At 41.0% G+C, this 13518-nt stretch overlaps 1 protein-coding gene across 3 annotated transcripts in view; it reads left to right on the forward strand.

Moving 5' to 3' along the window:
* Positions 1 to 13518, forward strand: part of LOC128497839 (adhesion G protein-coupled receptor B1-like) — a 93068-nt gene that overhangs the window by 17924 nt on the left and 61626 nt on the right. For all 3 annotated transcript variants that reach the window (XM_053468021.1, XM_053468023.1, XM_053468024.1), the window contains 2 exons: positions 1371 to 1473; positions 4075 to 4118. In XM_053468021.1, coding sequence (XP_053323996.1) covers positions 1371 to 1473; positions 4075 to 4118 — 147 coding nt within the window. The remainder of the gene's footprint in view (positions 1 to 1370; positions 1474 to 4074; positions 4119 to 13518) is intronic.

Here is a 13518-nt window from a genome sequence, read left to right on the forward strand (position 1 = left end):
TGGCATCGCAAGCCCAATCCGAGTAATAATTGACCGGAGCCAGAATTGCCCTCTGCATAAGGAAACTCATCGAGAGCAATAGAGTCTGAGCCGAGAGCTCCTGCACTGGGCTTTAATTGTTCAGGAAATAAATATCTGTGTTAGTTTTTGTGTTCTTTTATAACTTTGGGGTAATTTCACAAAGGGTAAAATTGGGGCAATACCTGGCAGACTCCCTGCGCTTCCTATTCCAAGCTCTGTGAAAACTTTTTCTATCTGCCCCAAGGATGATCAACCAAAATTAGCGTCTGGCATCCCTGGCACCACACGATTCACGACAGTTGGGCTTCTGTGTTGAGTGCTTTCTCATATCTTTAGTCAATTCTCAAGAGTTGAGCTTTTGTGCAGAGTCCTTGCTTATGTCTTTGAATGGCTCACAGGAGTTGAGCTTCTTCATTAACTCCTTGCGTATGTCTTTGACCAGTGCACAAGAGTTGAGCTTCTCCAAGTCCTTTCTTTTGTCTTAGACCAGTTCATAAGAGTTAAGCTTCTCCATTGAGTCCTTGCTTATTTCTTTGACCAGTTCGCAAGAGTTGAGCTTTCCCGTTGAGTCATTGCTCATGTCTTTGACCGGTTCACAAGAGTTGAGCTTCTCCATTGAGTCCTTGTGTATGTCTTTGACCAGTTCACAAGAGTTGAGCTTCTCCATTGAGTCCTTGTGTATGTCTTTGACCAGTTCACAAGAGTTGAGCTTCTCCATTGAGTCCTTGTGTATGTTTTTGACCATTTTGTAAAAGTTGAGCTTCTGCATTGAGTTTTTCCTGAGCTTTCTATGTTTTTGCCCAGTTCTTCAGGATGGACAAGAGAACCTTGTGGGCTTAGGCTTAACTTAACACTGTCGTCACAAGCCTTGTTGGGTTATGGTTCGATCCTAATTCACATCACAATCCGTTTTCTCCATTCCCATAAGAGATCTTATGGAAAATGTGTCCTTAAAAGGTGGCGCGCTGGGCCAAGTACGCTACGGAGGCTATGCCAACTCAGTCCTCCATAGTGCTAACGGGCCAGTTGAGGGAATCTCCCTTTTAACCAGCCCATTAAACAGCGGGCCTACAGAGAGCTTGCTGTCCGCTAAAACAATGCTTTTGCTGGATGTCGGGGCAGGGAATTTTCACGTAATTACTTAAAGAGGAAATATTAAAATTTTTATATAACAAGCAAAATATGTTTTTCATTTGATATCATTGATTATATTTATTATTCTATATTATATCATTGTAATTATTTTATTTATCTATATTATATCATTGTAATTATTTTATTTATCTATATTATATCATTGTAATTATTTTATTTATCTATATTATATCATTGTAATTATTTTATTTTAGGAACACGACCGTGCTGAACTCTAAGATAATCTCTGTGATTGTGAAACCTCCCCCCAGATCCGTCTCCGTCCCTTTGGACATTGAGTTCTCCCACATGTACAACGTAAGTACCTTTCCCTCCTTTTGGCTTAAAGCGAAAATCGCCACCGGGAGACCATCTTGCGAAACATTACGGTCTTTATGAGACATTAAAGTGACATCTGACAACAGCAACAAATTGACTTCAAAATTAATAATAAAAAATAATTTCCTTGTGGAGCCGTAAAACATATTCCACCTCATTTTGTAGATTTCTTCATAAATATCACAAATTATGGTTTCCAAGTTTAGAAGGAATTTTTTTTTTAAATTTATATACTTTAAAAGTTTTATTTCCCACTAGATACGAGAACGTCCGCCTCCACAGTGTTTTTCAGTTGTCAATCAAAGTAATTGTTTTCGAGATCTTTGGTTGAAAATCATGGTCTATTTTACATCAAGGAAGCGGAGATCTGTGTCTAAACGTGGCCTATCGAATTATCATATCTGAGAGCTCCCTTGTGTTTGGCCCGCAGTATCAACGTGAAGCCCTCGGGGTCTCCGGGTCGGTTTCTTATTTCTCTGGGCGGGGAAACGACGTGTGACCGTGCCCACTTTTCACACGTTTAACTCCCACTTCCAGTGGCTAGCCCTGCCCCCTCACAAAGCCACTCCCTCAGAGGTGGGAGCCTTCCAGACAGCCTAACCTTGGAAGTTAATCAGTTTCCTGTCCTGAGATCTCCCCGCCCCCCTCAAAGGCTGCCTGAATCAATAAGCAACAGTCAGCAACTTAACAACTGGGGGATATAAAATAAACATGGAGAAGTTAAAGGGACACTCATATATATATATATATATATATATATATATATATATACGCTATAATGCACTTTAACAACTGAACTCCACTTTTAGACTAACTAGGTTATAGGCATTTAATTTAATTAAATGTGTGAAGTATTTTAACCCCATATTGACTTTACTTAAATTATAATTCACATTAAAGTTCAAACTAGGTATTGTAATAAAGATTTTAGCATTACAGTAATATTCCTCTGGACTTCACCAACATGGATTCCTCTAATGGCTTGAAAAAAACCCAATTTCCTTTAATACCAGAATACTAGTAGAGGAGTAAGGTTAGATCACACTTAGCCTCGAGTCAGGGCTGCAGTAAGGCAGGTGCCGCAGGTACACAGCATCCAAGTGCCCCGGTAAGCGAGGTACCCAGCTAGTGAGTAGTGTTAGTTTGTGTGTGATGAGAGCATATGGTGTTAGCATGAGTGTGTGTTACTGTATGGCATGATAGTGTGGATGTGTTAGTGTATGATGCAAGCATGTTTGTGCGAGTGTATACTGTTTGCATATGAGTTTGTATGTTAGTGTGCAGCGTTAGCATTATTGTGTGCGTTGGTGTATGTAGTAATGCGAGTGTATGTGTCAGTGTAGGGTGACTGTAGGGTTAGTGTGAAATAGTGTGTGTGAAAGTGTATGGTGTGAGGATGAGCGTGTGTTAAAATGTGCGTATGTTTTAGTTACGGGGTGGTCACGAGAAAAAAAAAATGCTGCTCCCAGATGGCACTAACCAAAGACTCGACTGCCTGTAGTGTTCGAGAAGCAGGCAATAGCGAGTGACGAGTGAGCATGAAAGATACCACCTTCCTGCCTTGAGAATTAAGAAAAAGACCCAGAGACCCAGGGAAGCAGGGCTTCTTCCAAAGACTCCGGGTCACACCTATAGAGGGCCAAGGTCGTACCTGCCCCACGCATGGGACTATTTTTAGAGGGGGAAAATGAAGAGGGTTTTCATGATCGCCCTTCCCACTTTTAATCACACCTTGCCCATTTTTATCTCCCTCCTTGCCCAAAAGCCTGCCTACAAACCCTTGTCATGTTCACTTTCAGGGCATGGGAGGGGAGGAGTGGTATTTGTGCATTTAGGCAGTTGCCATGGAAACCATTGGAATGTGCCTGATGATTGCCCAACATTGACCACTTTGCATTACAATGGCTCTTTATAAACACGGCTCATTGTGCATTACAGGAAGAACGCCGAATATCGGAATTTAGCAGCTTTTATAAATAATTCCGCCGAGGATGCGAAATCCTCCAGTATGTGACAATAATTAATATATTTCTATGTGAAACGGGCCACTATTCACGGCGGGATTGTGAGCCTTTTCATCCGTAGAACTATTTTTGGCTAAAAAAAATTTGAGACAAAATCATTTCTCCTGCGTCGTCCCTATGGTGTCCACAAATATAAAGTCCGTTCTATCAAGAAACAGATAAAGAGGCTGACGGTTGGTCATTGAAATAGCAATTTTATTTTATCTTAATTATTCATGGTGTAAAAAAATATATATATAAAAAAGTCGTGGAAACTAGGACCCATCACTGCCACACAAGGTCATCATCATCTCCATGCCCTCAGCTGTCACCGCGGGATCAATGAGCGCGTGTCACCAGCTGCACCACGTGTGGTTGACCAGTTATCACCTTCCCTCGGGCGCACAACGCTCGTTAAGTGGAAAGCTAATGGAAATATGATTTACCGATAGCAAAGAATAAAAAAAAAATGCCGCCCCGTGCTGCCCCATTCTCCCACATAGTCCTGTATCACGTGACCCGTGGTCGGGGTATCTGCCAGGGGACAATGTATCGGTAACCGTCTCTTTTATTCCAGGGGACGACGAACCAAACGTGCATTCTATGGGATGAAACAGAAGCGTAAGTCGACCTTTCCTGTTTATTTTTATTTTTTTTTATTTAATTTGTTGATTTTATTTTTGAATAATTTAAATGCGGCGTAATCACTGTACGTCTTATTTACTATCATTTCGGTTTAAAAAAGTGGCGGATGTTCAAGGTCTGTCCTCAAGGGCTTACAGTCTAAACAGATCTTTTCATAAAGGGTAGGGAAGGGGTGGGTTGTGAAGAATTTAATAGAAAATTCCCAGAAATTTTAAGTAAGAAAATTTCCACCCAATCGATTGTTACAATGGCAGAAATTACCAGCCGGAGATCCAAAAGTGCAATTTCTACATGAAATAACAGATCGAAACCTTGAAAACTGATTGTTCTTTTTACGTTTCGTGTTTTATTGATGCCCCACAGAAAATATCTCTAACCTCAAAAATGTATTCACTGTAAATTGAGAACACGGAAAGTTTTTTTTTTGTTGCAAAGTTGGCCAAATTCACGTATCTTTCCATCTATCTATCTATCTATCCATCTATCTATCCATCTATCTATCCATCTATCTATCTATCTATCTATCTATCTATCTATCTATCTATCCATCTATCTATCTATCTATCTATCTATCTATCTATCCATCTATCTATCTATCTATCTCTCTATCTATCTATCCATCTATCTATCTATCTATCCATCTATCTATCTATCTATCTCTCTATCTATCTATCCATCTATCTATCTATCCATCTATCTATCTATCTATCTCTCTATCTATCTATCCATCTATCTATCTATCTATCTATCTATCTCTCTATCTATCTATCCATCTATCTATCTATCTATCTATCTATCCATCTATCTATCTATCTATCTATCTATCTATCTATCTATCTATCCCTCTATCTATTATCTATCTGTCTATCTATCTATCTATCTATCTATCTATCTATCTATCTATCTATCTATCTATCTATCTATCTATTATCTATCTATCTATCATCTGTCTATCTATCATCTATCTATCTATCCGTCTATCCATCTATCTATCTATCCCTCTATCTATCTATCTATCTATCTATCTATCTATCTATCTATCTATCTATCTATCTATCTATCTATCTGTCTGTCTATCTATCTGTCTATCTATCTGTCTATCCATCTATATAATAGGTATCATCATTTATTTATCTGGGATAAAATACAGAAAGTATTTTATCAGCACCAAGAAGCTGTAAGTGGTAACAATGTTTGCTCAGTCTTTATTTCTCCCATTATTTGAATGAAATGATTGATGAGCTGGTAGCAGGTGGACCAATGAATCCGAGTCCTGGGTGTTCGCCTTGCTCTGTCTATTTGCTCAGCTGACTTCCCGGGTTGAACAAAGGAATCCTTCAGCGAGAAAATATTCTGAGTTCATTAGAACAGAGGTAGCGATAGAATCCCGGGAAACTGCCGGGAGACTGCCGGGGGACTGCTGGGAGACTCAGAGTCTTCGCGCCAACTGCTGCTGCCTCCCCAGGGATCGGGTTACTTTCTTCAATCTTCGGTTGCAGAAGCAACGTTGGGTAACACCCTCTCCTTAAGCTCCACCCACTCCTAAACAAAGCCACACCCCAAGATGAAGGGGAGCTCCAGGTATACAAATATAATGTTTGACGGCAGATCGGCCCTATCCGGCCCCCGTCTAGTCGCCCGTTTCTCCTGTTGTAAAGACTCAAACCTTAATCAGTCGTTGGTCTCGTCTTAGATTCAGGAGCCGTATGTCTATCCCATGCATGTTTAACACCCTTACTGTATTACCCTCTACCACTTCTGCTGGGAGGATGTTCTCCTTATCTACCACCCTCTCAGTAAAGTAAAACTTCTTTACATTCCACTTAAGTATCAGACCTTCTAGCTTTAGATGATGGCCTCTCACTCCAACACTTCTCCTCCCAAACTCTATGGCGTTCCCAGATATTTGGGTATTCCAAAGGCCTGTGTTTAAAGGTTTTTGTTGCAGTTAGTGGATACTTTTTCTTTTCTATTGCTTCAACAACAGAGCCCACGTTCCCCAGCGGTGTCTTGGGATCCTTGGAAGTGGCTCGGAATTGTGGAAAACGGGCCAATGCGGTCTCTTCTCCAAGTAGGACTCCTTAGGGAACCAAACGCTACTTCAGCAGAATAGTATAGAAAAAGAAAAAAAAACTACAAAATACTAAATACCGGGTCAAGGAAAAACATATTTTGGAGATTCTCTGACGAGAAGCCGGGCGTTTCAGTCCGCGTTCTTCTGCATACTCGGACGCTTTACAGTCGACCTTTGATCGGTCGGCGTCAGAGTTCACTCTTAAAACGTTGTCTCTTTAGGGCTAATTAACCTCGGTCCCCGGCAGCTTCCTCCAAGTGACGGAGAGTTTGGAGCGGCGGCTTTCTGCTCTCCGGAAAGGTTATTATTTCTAATATGAATCCGATGCGCTGACAGCAGATGGGGCCTCTGTTATGTTAGTCAACGAACCATAAGTGGGAGTCGCTGAACCGTGCGGAAATAAAAATTTCCACGAAGCCACTTTCATGTTAAATGACATTTCTCACTCGCTCGTAACTCCGGCCCGTCGAGGACCATTACGCCGGATCCCTTCTGCTTTCACATCACAAATTATATCCCTAATTTACTTTCATTACCTTCTATTGGATGATGTGAAAATGGGGGGGGGGGTGTTTACAACAATGAGCTTTCTGAGCGTCTCGTAGAACTTCAAATCTACGCCGGCTCTTGTTTAGACCAACAGGTCGGAAGGTCGATATTTTGACCCGTGTATTTTGACCCGTGTATTTTGACCCGTGTATTTTGACCCGTGTATTTTGTCCCGTGTATTTTGTCCGTGTTACACAGGTGGACGTAACAGATTGCGGTATGGGTTAGTAAGAACCTAGTTTAGAACTTGTATGACAAACTAAAAACAAACATTTTCAATTCTTTGGTTGCTTTTGGACCGCAGATCGGCCCCATCCGGCCCCCGTCTAGTCTGCCCGTTTCTCCTGCTCTAAAGACTCAAACCTTAATCAGTCGTTCGTCTCGTCTTAGATTCAGGAGCCGAATGTCTATCCCATGCATGTTTAATACCCTCACTGTATTTCCCTCTACCACTTCTGCTGGGAGGCTGTTCCACTTATCCACCACCCTCCCAGTAAAGTTAAAAAAAAAAAGTATTAAAAAAACAACACAAATCAGCATTAAATATTTGCACAGATGTTCCATGTGTAGGACTGGATATTATTTATTATCATTATTATTTATTGATTTATATAGCGCCATCATATTCCGCAGCGCTGTTCAATGGATATACTCCCTGTGTGCCATGAGGTTGAGTTCTGATTGATATAGTGCGAGAGACGTGGGTGGAATTATCTCACTTGGAATTATGAAGGGCTGACCCTGCGGAGATTCTCCTGCTGACCCTGCCCTGTGTAATGTATACGTACTGTTGGGAGACACCTCGTTATTAACTATACATTACACAGGCATACCTGGGAGCTTGTGGGCTCCGGCTACCTTTGCAGGACGTGGCTGAGACTGCCCACTGACGTCAGTGGGCGGTCCCACAGATGTCCATGGGCGGTCCTGCCAGCGTCGGTGGGTGTTCCCACTGCCATTGGTGGGCGTCCTGCTGACATTGCGGGAAACACCGCCATTTAAAGGGGAAATGGGCGGGGAGTGGGGCGTGTCAAGGATTTGGGTGTTGACCCGGAGAACCGACGCTTCTCCCAGAGTTCCACCAGCCAGACCTGAAGATCCCAGGTATGTAGACAGGGCTGGCCCAGTGGGCCACACCTGTGACAAATCAGCAAGCATTAAGGACACAGAATGCCAAATAGAACGCGGGCACAATTAACTAAGAGCCTGGGAACGTGCGGCTTCCGAAGAGAACACAAGAAATAATCCGGTGGGCCGGGGCTCGGGTTCTGACGGCTAAGGACGCGACACCAAGAAACAGCACGTCTCTGACCGTATTTAATTCTCTACTCCTGTAGTAAAGAACGCCACTCCCCCATCCTCCGACGGCTTGATGAAGCCGTCGGAGGATACCCTCCGCACAGCTGTTCCGCGCTCCGAGCTCTCCGCTCTCGGGTCTGGGAAATCAAACCTTTCACTTAATCGGAGCGTTGACGGGAAGCCTGGAAAAGCCGGTCCCTTTTGGGTCTCGCCGCTCGTGGATTATTGAGAGGCGTTAAACGAAATGTCATCATTGATTACTTCTCACCAACGGCGGAGGACAATTAATGCGGGCGGTCCCCGTCGAACAGCTTAACAAAAAGGACAAATCATTACTGACAATAAAGTAGAGACATATCTTTTTTTTTTATCAAAAAAAATTAGAACACTATAAAAAAAACCAATTTCACAAAAAATAGATTAACCCTTTATGTCGTGTACGTATATAAACATTTTTAAATCATTTATAAGTCGTTCAATATATAAAAAAAAAAATACGTTAGAAAACAAGGAATTGTTTCTGTGAATTTTCTCTATTTTTTGGAAAGAAGATATTTTTTATTTTAAAAAATAAATAAATAAATAAATTAAGGCAAATCAGTAATTTCTCCCAAAACCCACATGCCTATATATTCAAATAGGAGATATATATGTATCGGAAGGAACCCCATGCCGATGCTATGGGAGCTGCCGTCTTAAGCCCCATTTAGTTATCTTTCACCTGTTGTTAAGTTGCTGGTTGTTGCTGATTGGCTCAGGCAGCCCTTGGGTCGGCAGGCGAGGAGGGAGAGAATCTCTGGATAGGAGATCAGATAATGCTGGTAGTTGAAGCGTAAATCTCACTTTTCTTCAGATAAAATAGTCAATTACTTTTCAACCAAATATCTCAAAAACAATTTGACTGAATTTGAGGGATTTCTGCTACTTTTTGGGCGAAAAGTGTTCACCCAACAGCGGTAATCTTACACCCTACGCTGTGTGCCACAGATTCAAGTAGGGAGATACGAAGAAGGGGTATCTGATGTCACTCCTTTAACCAAATTACTCACTAGGTTTTTAAAAAACTTTTTTTTACATTTTTTAAAAAATGTTAAAATTTATTGAAAGAAATGAATTAAAAAAAAAAAATCTCCATTAATTCACATTTTTTTGACCCGTTCCAAAAGCTTCTGTGAATTCACATTCGCTTCGGAGAAAGTCTAATATTTTGGGACTTTCAGAAAACGACTAGGTTAAATTACTGGCTTTTTTTTTTTTTTTAAGTGTTTAACGGAGGTTTTGCTGAGGATTTCTATGGAATATCGATTTTAGGTAGATTACTCCTTGGCGGCCGCGCTGTTCTGGATCTTCGCTTGAATCCGTCATTCTGTAGATAAAGTCCCTTCACACATCTTCAATCTCCAACGGATTAAAAAATGCTTCTTATTTTCGTTAATCGCCATCTAGTGATATTCTGAACAAAAAAAGCAGATGTTTGGATCATTTATAACACAATTAGAAGTCTTTGTGTGCTGGAGAATATGTCGGCCAATCATAGGTGTTAATAAGTGTGAAATAATTCCTGCAAATGGTATTATGTACGCCGCGGGCAATCAACGACATTACATGTGTGGTATATATATATTGCGGTATATGTGTGATATATATATATATATGTGCGGTATATGTGTGATATATATATATATATGTGCGGTATATGTGTGATATATATATATGTGCGGTATATGTGTGATATATATATATATGTGCGGTATATGTGTGATATATATATATATATATATGTGCGGTATATGTGTGATATATATATATATATGTGCGGTATATGTGTGATATATATATATGTGCGGTATATGTGTGATATATATATATATATGTGCGGTATATGTGCGGTATATGTGTGATATATATATATATATGTGCGGTATATGTGTGATATATATATATATATATGTGCGGTATATGTGTGGTATATATATATATATGTGCGGTATATGTGTGGTATATATATATATGTGCGGTATATGTGTGGTATATATATATATATGTGCGGTATATGTGGGGTATATATATATATGTGCGGTATATGTGTGATATATATATATATGTGCGGTATATGTGTGATATATATATATATGTGCGGTATATGTGTGGTATATATATATATATGTGCGGCATATGTGTGATATATATATATGTGCGGTATATGTGTGATATATATATATGTGCGCTATATGTGTGGTATATATATATATATGTGTGGTATATGTGTGGTATATATATATATGTGCGGTATATGTGTGGTATATATATATATGTGCGGTATATGTGTGGTATATATATATATATGTGTGGTATATGTGTGGTATATATATATATATGTGTGGTATATGTGTGGTATATATATATATGTGCGGTATATGTGTGATATATATCTCTCTCTCTGTATATATATATATATCCCTATTTAGGGCAGAATCACATGTGATGTTTGGAAGTAGAAGCATAGAATAGGATTTACCTGCTAATTCTGCAAATTTGATTAAACAACCAGGCAATTACTGACATATTTATATATAAACACGGTTCAAAAGTTTGGGCTGTTTTTATGGAAATCAAGGCAACTTCTGGCTGTAAAATAATCGCAAAAGGGTTTTCTATCAGCCTTTTAAACTTAAAATTGAATCAGCGAAGACAACGTGCCATTGGAACACAGGAGTGATGGGAGTGATAAAGGGCCGTTGGAACACAGGAGTGATGGGAGTGATAAAGGGCCATTGGAACACAGGAGTGATGGGAGTGATAAAGGGCCATTGGAACACAGGAGTGATGGGAGTGATAAAGGGCCATTGGAACACAGGAGTGATGGGAGTGATAAAGGGCCATTGGGACACAGGAGTGATGGGAGTGATAAAGGCCACTGGAACACAGGAGTGATGGGAGTGATAAAGGGCCTCTGTACGTCTATGAAGAGATTCCATTAAAAATCAGCCGTTTCCAGCTACAATAGTCATTTACAACATTAACCCCGTCTGCGCTGGATTTCTGATCCATTTCATGTTATTTTAATGAGGGAAAACTTGCTTTTCTTTCAAAAACAAGGACATTTCTAAGTGACCCCAAACTATTAAATAGCGGTATATATATATATATATTATGGGCGGAATCACACATGATGTTACTTGCGCTTTAATGTTCTCACGCAGTATAATGAAAAGTAGATAATTGTGGAAGTAGAAACAATGATTTAACTGCTTAAAAAAACAAAAGCGCATCAGGCCCTTCAAGAAACGAGATTATATAAAAGACCCGATCCGTTTCCGATGGAGTTAAAGCGCGCGGCGCCCCTGAAAGTACTTTGGAGGAATCTTGGAAGGAAATCGAACTTCCTCAGCAATTAAAATGTTTTTGTTTCCTCTGCTCTAAGCCCCCTCTCTAGAACTCCTAGCCGCCGCCGGCTCGTCAGTCATCTCGAGCGCTGGAAGCCTGCAGGTTCGGGAACCCTTAAAATCACGACCCCCGCACACGAAGCCCTGTCGTCACCATGAGATCCTTCCGTGAGCTCGGCCATCATTGTCCCTCTCAGCGGTGGTAGTCGTCTCCGATGGCTGCGCTGCCAGGTTGAGGTCACGGTTTGGAAGGGGGTTGAAAGCCCCCCCCCCGGGGACCCCCCATTGTCTGCCCGCTTTTCATTCCTCGGTGGTAGAAAGTTTCACGGAGTCTGGGGAGAGAATACAACGAGAAACTTGAGTGACCCCCCCGATGGAAATGATTCAACCAGCTTCATTATTTTAAGGAAATAGAATAACGGGAAATATTTGGCTGGAAATGTAGAAATTTGGCTTTTTGACATATTTCCTCCTCGAACGCAAAAAGAAAAATTCAAAATAATAATTTTCCAATTTCTTTTTTTTTTTTTTAATTCTTTAGAAATTAAGGCAGATCGCTTCAATTACTATTTTTTTGGTGGTGAACTTTTTGTTCCCCGTTGTTTTTATAGAAGTGGGCCAATCTCTGGATCGGACCCTTGAAGTTGGTTTAGACCAGTGGTCTCTGGTAGCCCTGCCCAGGTTAGCCACATTTACCGCATGACATGCCCCCCGCGGTTAGACCCAGGAACTCCTTGGGTTTGGCGCGGGGTCTGCGGGTAAAGCTCTGCTTCCCGGGATCTCTGGGTCAATTTCTTCTTTCTCTGGACAAAAAAAATATAAAAAAAATTTGCTTGATTTCATTATTTTTGCAACTTATTTTTATATTTAAATTATATCTAAAAAAACCTGAATGTTTCATAAAGTGTAACCATAGATACGGCTGCTCTTCACGGCCCATTGGCTGATATTTTATGAATCCGTATTATATAAGACATAAAAACAAATAATTAAAGAATTTGGCTGTATTTAAAAAAAAAATATATAAATTATGCAAAAATGGGCATGAAGGGCACTCCAGCTCGACTTCTGCATCAAATCAGTCTATTTCTAATACTTTTGATATAAAGGGCTGCAGATTTTATCTGTCAAGGCTGAAGACCCCCTCCTCTTCTTCACCCCTTTCCAGAAATTTTTGGGTGGCTTAATCAAGGAGCAATTATTTTAAGGAATGGGTTTCCCAGAACCTGCCGGCAGATCGGCCCCTTTCGGCCCCATCTAGATTTTCCTGCTGCAAAGAGTCAAACCTTAATCAGTCGTTGGTCTCGTCTTAGATTCAGGAGCCGTATCTCTATCCCATGCGTGTTTAATACCCTCACTGTATTACCCTCTACCACCTCTGCTGGGAGGCTGTTCTGCTTATCTAACCTCTTGGAAGTAAACCTTTCTTACTATATCACAAAAAGTTCATAGATTTTTTTTTTTACTTTACACTTGGATGCCTAGGACAGCCATTCGGCTGGGGTGGTAATGATGAATAAGCGTTCTAATTTTCAAGCTGATTTTATCGTGCCGCTCCTTGACTTGTTGGTGACATGCTACTCCTGTTAATCGGTTGTACTGCGCTGCAGAATATGATAGCGCCATATACATCAATGAATAATAATAATAACAGCCAGCGGAACCTAGTAAGATGTATCCGGAATGTTCTATTTCACACGTAGCCGGTGCCGGTTGTACAGTAGATGGAGATCGAAGAGGGCAGATTGAGACGTCTGGGCCCTTGTGTCACGTTGCCGGGACCCTCCGAGCGGCGCGCTGTTTGCCGCTGGTGGCCGGGGGCCGCTCGGATGTCACGCTGTCAGGATTTGGCAGTCTGACAACCCCCCGCTGACACATTCAATCGGCCGCGCAGAGCCGCCGAGTGACGGCTTCCACTCTGATCGAGCGAGATTGGGGATGATTAGACTTTTCAGCTTGGAATAGAAAGCGCAGAGAGGACCCACTTCACCCCGACGCTCTCCAAAAAAAAAACAGTTCACGGCTAGCAAATCATTTAGATGTGAAGTAAGGATGTTTTACTTTACGG

Source organism: Spea bombifrons, chromosome 5 (genome assembly GCF_027358695.1).
Source record: "Spea bombifrons isolate aSpeBom1 chromosome 5, aSpeBom1.2.pri, whole genome shotgun sequence".
In the NCBI taxonomy this organism is placed as follows: domain Eukaryota; kingdom Metazoa; phylum Chordata; class Amphibia; order Anura; family Pelobatidae; genus Spea; species Spea bombifrons.